The sequence below is a fragment of the Amblyomma americanum genome, chromosome 6 (assembly GCF_052857255.1).
Source record: "Amblyomma americanum isolate KBUSLIRL-KWMA chromosome 6, ASM5285725v1, whole genome shotgun sequence".
In the NCBI taxonomy this organism is placed as follows: domain Eukaryota; kingdom Metazoa; phylum Arthropoda; class Arachnida; order Ixodida; family Ixodidae; genus Amblyomma; species Amblyomma americanum.
The window spans coordinates 197,704,753-197,713,728 of record NC_135502.1 but is presented as its reverse complement, the minus strand read 5'-3'; the positions used below and the strand labels follow the sequence as shown (position 1 = coordinate 197,713,728).

Sequence of the window (8,976 nt, the reverse complement as noted above, 5' to 3'; positions counted from 1 at the left end):
TCTCGGAACGGATGCAGATTGAAACTCCATCTCCAGCAGGTTTACTGCAGCAACAAATCGCCGATATGACCGGACACCCCTCCTCGTCAGTGAGCAGGATTGTGCAAACTTTCAGGACGGATGCTCGCTTGACAAATCTGCCCAAAGGACACCGATCGAAGGCGACGACCGACTCTGACGACGAGCGTATAGTTGAAGCAGCGAGACGAAACCCGAAGATTACGGCAAAAGAAATACGAAACGACCTGGGGCTCGCAGCCAGCACACAAGTAGTACACGAGCGCCTTCACATGGGTGGCCTTCGTAGTTGTGTGGCGGCGATTAAGCCCTTCATCTCTTCAGAAAACAGGATCAAAAGGCTGCTGTCATCGGTCCTGAACAGTGGAAGAGTGGCAGAATGTCATTTTTACGGACGAGAGCACGTTTACATCAAAATGGGACCAGTGGCAGCGAGCATGGAGGGCACAAAACACGAGGTAGGTGGACTCCTTCACAAATTCGGGGGTTACACAGGTTTCTAAAAAAATCCGCCAACGTTTATCTTTCTTTACATTCCCGTAGCGCATGATAGATGGGATAGATATGTGGCGGCTAGGTATGCGATTTCATCAAAAACTATGTTTTATATTCTGTGCACTCCGCTACCGCGAGGAGGGAGCGCACAGCAAAAAGCTTTTCACCAGTGCCTTGTTTCGTGCGTTGGACACAACAGTTCGTGGAAACAGTCACTAAAGGCAGTGCAATCTGCCAACATTCAATACCAGGACCCCCTATCGTCGCGTTTAACAATCGCAGTGGAGTAAAATAATGTCTTGTGTTCTTTCCGCTTCCTTCACCCAGGTTCGACGCCCCCAATCTGCAGCGTGTTGCAAGCAGCGGTCGATGTAGCGTCAATGTGTGGGGGTGTATTTCCAAATACGGCTTGGGTCTGCTTGTACACCTGGACGGCCGCTTTAATGCCGCAGCATACTTAGACCTCCTCGACACCGCCCTTATGCTGTACGCCCTGGATGGCCCATTTAAGGACGGCTTGTTTTACTTCCAGCACGACCGGAGCCCAGTTCACACCGCAGCACCCGTGACTCGCCTGCTGGAAGACAGGTGTGTGATGGTGTTGAACTGGCCTCCGCAAGGTGCAGACGTGAATATTATTGAGAATTTATGGGTTGAAATAAAGAAGGCCCTGTCTCATCGGCTGTTCCACAGGTGTTCTTCGGACAACCTGTGGGCGGCTGTTCAAGAAGAATAGGAGAAGCCAGCGCGTTCTTCCTTGGCCGATAGCCTCTACGAAAGCTTGCCACGCAGAATAGCCGCCGTATTCGATGCTAAGGGCAAACCAACAAAATACTGAGACTTCGTTTAAATGTTGCACGAGGACAGGCCTGTGACTGATTATTTTCTTTTTTTTGTCGTTACAAAACGGATGAAATAAACTTTCTTAGACAAACACCTTATTGCAGTACATTTCTTTTCTTTTGTGCAAGTGTTTATCATGTCTACAAAGGCACGTACGGTGCTATCTCGTAACTGAATCCTGTGTCTTAATTGCAGAGCATGCATGCCGCATCACCAAAACGCGTGTAACGAGAGCATTGTCTGCTCGCGCAGATGCGCAAGCAGACACCGCCGAACCATTTCGGTCGGCACATGAAGGCGCACAAGCCTTGCAGCCCCACGCAGGCAGTGTGGTAAACCACAGGCTGGATCGCTGGCGACCGGAAGGAGCAATTCTGCTTTGTAGATGTTCTCCTCCTCACGCTATACCACAATGCAGCAACTTGGTTCCATGAGCATCCACGGGCAGCGCTGCATGCAGCGACGGCCACGCGCTCCGAACGCCCTATTTCAATCTGTGAGTACTGTACCATCTGAGAACACGAAGAAAACTTGTACCCATCACTCGGACTAACTACGAGAAACAGAAATTAAATTTCCAGGTGCCATTTGTCATCAACCAAACTTCACTAGACGGGGAGTTCTTAACAGCAACAAAGGTATTTAAAAATATATAAAAACCTTCTTGACTGAGCATCCTGTACAATTTCGTGGCCTATACTCCGCTGTAATTATACGTTTCTGACTAGTGGTCTTGCTTCTGTGTGTAGCACCCTCTCTTGGGCGGCACCGACAACCCGGCTAGCGCGCCGCCACCCTGCGAAGAGAATAATGACGGCACCTGGTCGTGGCTCGTGCAGCCACGGCTGGCAGTTCTGTTCTGGTGTCGGCTCGTAGCAGTGGTCTCGTTTCCTTCGCTCCTGAGGCGTTAAGCCTACATGTGTAAACGTCCTGTGGCATAAAATTTATGTCACTGACGCCTATGCATTATATTATCTTCTTTGTTACAAGTATTTGTATTGCTACTTTATTTGTATTTTATGATTAGCTTGTATAGGTATCATGTGATGTATTCAATTCATGCTTGTTTACGTCATATTATATTGTTTGGTGTCATTCTTTGTCTGATATTTGCGCTAAAGTTGTCTGCTGCCGCCTGTATCAGGGAGCCAAGGCCTACCGCCTTTTGCTTTGGCTTCCCCTTTCGTTCTGAAAGAACAAATTTGAGATCACTGCGGCAACCCGCATTGGAGTAATATAAAAGCATTGACGCCTCCTCGGCACTTGTAGCCTCTCTTTGCTTCTTTTTGCCTCTCTTTACATGTAGTCTGGACGTTGCAGCTGCACTATGCGATGGCACAGACGGCTTAAACATGATGCCACACGCCCACACAACACGCAATTAAGCACCGCGGCATCAGCGCGCGAACACAGCAACTGCACGCAGCAACGGTGAGATAGCGACTGGCGTACAAGCGGCACGCCGAAACAAAAGGGGCCGTATACTCATTTCAAATTTTTTTTGCTGCGCCGTCGCTCCGTGTGTCTCACGTGATCGTGACGTCACTTCAGCAAACCGCCAATGGCATGGCAGCGACGCGTCGAGGTGGATGGGACCGTATACTCATTTCACGTTTGGCGTAGCATCGCTTCGCGCCGTACCGTTACGCCGTTAATTCCCCTTATTTAACCCTTGACACCCTTAATTCACCTTAATTCAAGGTTAACACTTTTCATTAGTCATTAATTAATTGATTGGATTTCGGTTAACTGTGCATTTTCCCTCGTTTCATCTCAGTATTAATTTCGGGTGCCCATACTTCCGGGCACGTGGTCCCACACTTCCGGCGTTTTCAAATTTGGCGCCACTTTTGCTCTTGCCCTGCCCACTTTTTGGGCATTTTTGGCTCCAAATAATTAACTATTCATCCAATTTCACAAATTTTTCTTTGCACAGCATACTCACATCATCCTCTTTAGATTACAACCACTTGTTTGATGTTACCTCTTCCGAGTTCCCCACAACTGCTGCGGACATGTTTTTGTGCACACGACCTTGTCAACATAACCTAGCAAAGCTTTCGCTTTAATGAACACCAAACCAAACCAAAGTAACATTGTAAAGACAGAAGTTGTCCTTAGAGCTAAGAACAAGCCTGTAAACCTAACCAAGGATATATACAACTCTATTATCTAGAAACTGCACCAGTGTTAAAATCATTAGGTGTCCTTTTACTCAAATACACAGGCTCTTCCTGTAAATATATATAAAGCACACTCAGGACAACGGACAAGGAAGACCAAACAACACAAGTGCACTTTATATATTTTTACAAGATGCAATACCAACTAGCTCAAATGTCGATTCTACACAAGCTCATTTATCGAAATGGTGATGTCAATGTGGTGATTACAGTGTACCATGGAGTAAGGAGACACCACAAGCGCTCGTGGTGTCTCTTACTGTGCCCCATCCTTGCGCTGTTTCAAATGTACCTTTTTCACTCCCATCTTAATAACTTTAGTATGGGCTGCCACAAAACCTGAAAAAGCTACATCTCTTACAAAAGAATTCTCTAAGGATTATAGAAAGTGTACCTGTAATACATCACACCAAGGAACTCTTTCTCAATACAAGCCTTTCGCTACTGTCATGTGATTAGTTCACCACTTCAAGGAAAACACTGTGGAAACCAAACAAGTCACAAGGGCAAAGAAACACAGATAGGCCCAAACTTGCAACTTTACTGAAGGAAAACAGAATCCATCCAAATAGCTAAAGGCAGAGTTATCAGTACACAACACGTGCAAAAAGCAACCTAGACCTGGCTTGCTTTACCGACAAGAACTTTAAAAACAACAGTGACCAACTCCTGGTCTCTTGTCTACAAGGTCGCCTAAGGCCATTAGAATCGCAGAGACCTTAGACTTTAATCAACCAAAAGACCACGCTGGCTTTTGTAAAGACTACTTAACAATATTCACACCATCAATCAGATGACAGAGGGATGTACAGAATACAACCAGCCCCTACATATAGCAGTCATAGAAATTGAGAAAGCATTTCACTCAGTCAAAACCTCAGCAGTCATGCATGCATTACAGAGCAAGAGGGTAGAAGAGACATACGTAAAAGTGCCGGAAAATATCTATAGCAGCTGCACAGCCACTATAGAGAAAGTAATAAAACCCCAATATGGAAGAGTGTCAGGCAGGGAGAAACGATCTCTCCAATACTAATTACCGCATGTGTACAGAAGGCATTGCCAGATCTGGATTGGGCATAATTGGGGCTAAAACAACTACCAGGGTATACCATAGTAATCTCCGATTTGCTGATGACATTGCCTTCCTATGTAACTAAGGGGACAAATTGCAAAAGCATGATCAAGGACTTAAACAGGCAAAGTAGGCCAGGAGGCCTTTAAATCAAGTAATATTCAATAATCTCAGAAGGGCAAATGTTTACGACAGGCGGTGAAGCCTTGGAAATCGTGGCAAGTAGTATGGGGAGGAGCGCAATGCACTCTCGGTCCCCCAACAAGTACACAAGAGTTTTATCTTGCAAGTGCTCACCTTAGAGCAGTAACTGAGAGGCTAACAAAAAGGCTTGATGACAGCACAGTGAGCTATGGAAAGGAAAGGTTTGAGAGACAGAGGAGCAGAGTGGGTCAGAATACGTGCGGTGATTAAGCCATGGGACATGTTTTACTTTGAGGCCCTGCTTCTTTCACCATGATGTGGAAGTCAAGGGCAAGGAACCTGTATGGAGAGAAGGCAAGGACAAGAAGGAGGGATATGGTTTGTCCTGTAGTGGGTGCAGTACAAGCTGGCACACTGCTTCTGTTTTACCTGGCCGCGCAGAGCACAACGCATGCCATCTAAGCAGTCCATTCTGCAGCAGCAATTGCCAAGCACAGTGGAACGCTTTACTTGCCCTTGGATACCATACACTAAAGTACACCGAAATGTCTTCTTGCTCCTGTTGTGTTATTACATGGTGGCACCATGTGAAGTTTCTCCATGCTTGATGCTCGGTAGCTACAAGACACACATACAGACAGCTATAAGCCTTGTACACACTTCATGACGTGGCTTGCAAAGATGCAAAACTCAGCATCAAATGTGTACAGGGAACACGAGTCACTCAAAATCGCTCTTTCCATGTAGCCTTGGTGCACAGACTGAAAATGACAGGCAGTCTGCCATCTTCGTGCTTCACATTTTGATATCAGGTTACATGGATGGTATGGCTGTGATGAAATTCACCTTTCTCCCAAGTCATGTGGCCCGAAAACTTTTGATGCCGGGAATGCAATTGTGAAGAGGCATGCAAGCTGCCGCCTTGCCACAGGTTTGAACATGAAAGTTCAACAGCTGCACAACTTAGACATTGCTGATGCCCGTCCGCTCCATCTGCTCAACAGCGGCCTGGAGGTTGGTATCAAAGAGCTCGCATCGTATCGGCATCTCGAGCGAATAGAACGGGTTCTTCAGCGCGTAGTCGGCGTACAGCTCAAACAACCGTCGCAGCAATGGCTCCAGCACCGACTGACGGGTGTCAGCGAGCACAATAAACTTGATGCCAGTCACGGTCTGATAGCAGTGCAGGCGGAAGGCACCCGCCTCCAAAACCTCGATGCCCGATGACTTGGGCTCCGGTGAGAGCTGCGAGGCAATGGCGTAAAACGAGTGGAAGGTGCTGGCGAGAACGATGCGTTCGTTGGTTGTCAGCCGAGGGCGGCCAAACCGGATGCTGAGCGGGTAGCTGCAACAGAAGAGACACAATCTTTGAGCTGCCTGGATTTTCTGGCGGGTTCCTAATCTTCAGAAACACACCAAATGATGAGGCTACAATTAAGTCGGATGGCAAATTCATATCCTTTATAAAACTGTGCTCTTCATGGCATTATTACCAGGCTGAATAACCGCCAAAATCAAAATGTGATGCACATTAAATGCAGACATTCGTTTTTTACATTGCAAGTCTCATTATAAAATTATAGCAGGTATGCAATCAGTGGGAAAGCGAGCACTAATTGACAATCGTTCATCGTATACATCAGGGACCAGGAGAATGAGAAACGCCGCTTTGCAACAGGAACAGCTTCCAGTTTTTTGACCGAAAACAAGCTGCACATCTACTGTAGATGTTTGTAGAAAGAAAACCAGCACAAAGGACGGAGACATAGACTCTAGTGTTGTCCTGTGTTCCCGTTCTCTCCTGTTTTCTTCCTGTTCCTGTTTTCTTTCTACAATCATGTACCAAGTTGCCCAGCTCTGCTGTAGATGTGCAGTGCTGTGAGCAATAAGTTAATGACAGTGTGAGAAGTGGCTGCACGGTTGCCCCCAAAAAACAAAGGTGTACAATTCACCCCTCCCATGTTTACTAATGTTGTGTTTTATGGCGCATAAGCAACTAAGGCTATCATGCACCAACCAAGGGGTAGAACTTGTTGACTGTGCAAGGAACCGCTAAAATATATTTAAAATCTCAGATTGTTCAGAGGCTTGGCTTCTTTTAAAACTAAAGATACGAGACATGCCCACAAGGTATACATTCTGAATAAATTTTTTTTCCTCACTTTGTCTAGCTTTGCGCATGACCATAAAATGTGATTCATGGTGACCACTTCTCCTTACAGCTTGCATGACGGCAGCATAAAATTACATGAATGAATCGTTCTTGGCGTGAGCATGACTTTATTTCTGCTATGAAAGTGTAGATTATTATTTACTCCATTTACACTGCCATTCATCTCTCAGCTTAGAGTAGCAACATCAACTTTTCGATGTGTCAGCCTTGTGCAGCACATGCCTCGGCTTTAAGCATTACAGTGTCTCCTTGTGCTGTGGCTCTAGTGTTTTTTTTTTTCAAATCTAGTACACATACAGTTGGTTGTACCCATAGCCTTTAGGTCTAGTAATAGGTCCAAATGCCAAGCAAGGACAATAATACTGGCAGACCTTATCATGACAAGATAGCATTATAATCACAGCACACTTCAGTAATGGAAAAAAAAATTTGGAGAGCTGAACTGCAAACTATGGGGTATGGTCGATTAGATCACAACACAGTCAGCTGTAAGCAAAATTTCCAAATCAAATCACACAAACTTCATTCCCACATATCCGTGGAAATTAGCAAAACATGTTTTAAATATGCCAGATTTTTTTTTCTTTTACTTCATTTGGGACTTCATTCCACACATGGGCTTCATCATATTCTAGGGGTCTCTGGCCGTATGTATTATGACGATCATCATCATCAGCCTGACTACGCCCACTGCAGGGCAAAGGCCTCTCCCATGTCTCTACAATTAACCCTGTCCTTTGCCAGCTGCAGGCACGATATCCATGCAGACTTCTTAATCTCATCCGCCCACCTAACTTGCTGCCACCCCCTGCTATGCTTGCTTTCTCTTGGAACCCACTCCGTTACCTTTAAGACCAGCGATTATCTTGCCTTCCCGTTATATACCCTGTCCAAGCCCATTTCTTCCTCTTGATTTCGACTAGGATGTCATTAACCCGCATTTGTTCCTTCACCTACTCTGCCGGCTTCGGGTCTCTTAACGTTACACCTATAATTTTTCTTTCCATAGCTCGCTGCGTTGTCCTTAACTTAAAGGTGCACTAAAGAGGAATCTAAACTTGTCTTTTTACTGCGGGAACTCAATCTACACGTTCCAAGCATTCTTAGAAACTGCGAATTATTGTCCTGTACGCCCGATTTCCCTATTTAAATTGGATTAAACGTTCCGGTTGCCGCCTTTTTTTTAGCACAACGCTAAAGGTAGGGGGAGTCAACAAACGCGTGGAGCCTGTCCTGTGGCGGCTTGCCACTCTGCCATTGGCGGAGTGATACGTAAATGAAATTGTCCACGCATATTTTTATTTCCGTGGGCCTAATTTGTGGCTGTGCTGTCTGCGACAAACTATGCAGCGCTCGTGTCGTGTCTTGTCCTTTTTGTGTGATTGCTTGTTTTTGCGCTGCTCCATTCCCTTATTTAAAAAATGCACCAACTAGAGCAAATAGAAGTTTTACTGAAATATTTATTCACAGAAAGTTAGCAAAAAAAAGTGAAAATGAAGCCGCCGGGACTGGCTGAAAGGCACTCCACGTATTGATTGGCTCCTCCTACCTTCAGCGTTAAGTTAAAAAAAAAAGATGGGAGTGGGGATGTTCAATCCCATTTAAATTAGGGAAGTTGGCCTCACAGGACAACAACTCGAAGCTTCTGAGAATGCTCGGAACGTGTAGATCGTGTTCCCATGGCAAAAAGACGAGTTCAGATTCCTATTCAGTGCACCTTTAAGCTGAACCCTTTTTGTTAGCCTCCATGTTTCTGCCCCGTAGGTGCGCACCAGTAAGATACAACAGCTGTTGTATACGTTTCTCTCGAGGGATATCGGTAGACTGCTATTTACGATCTGAGAGAACCCGCCATATGTGCTCCACCTCATTCTTATTCTTCTAGAGTGACAAGGTGGTCAGTTAGATGCAGTTCTTGTTTCATTTATAATATAAATCAACTAATATATGCTGCCACGAAATAGTGATGCAACTGCATTTCGATGGCGATGTTGGGTGAATATGCTCAAGAATCAGTGTAACTGATACTGTTCACAATGTTCTCA

The 8,976-nt window shown here is 45.5% G+C and overlaps 1 protein-coding gene and 1 long non-coding RNA gene across 2 annotated transcripts in view; one reads left to right on the top strand and one right to left on the bottom strand.

Annotated features, from left to right (window-relative positions):
* The first annotated feature begins 339 nt into the window (after positions 1-339).
* LOC144094338 (uncharacterized) lies at positions 340-5,347 on the top strand. The gene is made up of 2 exons (XR_013306492.1): positions 340-476; positions 841-5,347. It is a non-coding gene; the product is annotated as an uncharacterized LOC144094338 (long non-coding RNA).
* Trs23 (trafficking protein particle complex subunit 4-like protein Trs23) overlaps positions 3,637-8,976 on the bottom strand; it is a 25,036-nt gene continuing 19,696 nt past the window's right edge. The window contains exon 2 of the mRNA XM_077628304.1: positions 3,637-6,103. Within this exon, the coding sequence (XP_077484430.1) occupies positions 5,722-6,103 (382 nt within the window). The 3' untranslated portion in view covers positions 3,637-5,721. The remainder of the gene's footprint in view (positions 6,104-8,976) is intronic.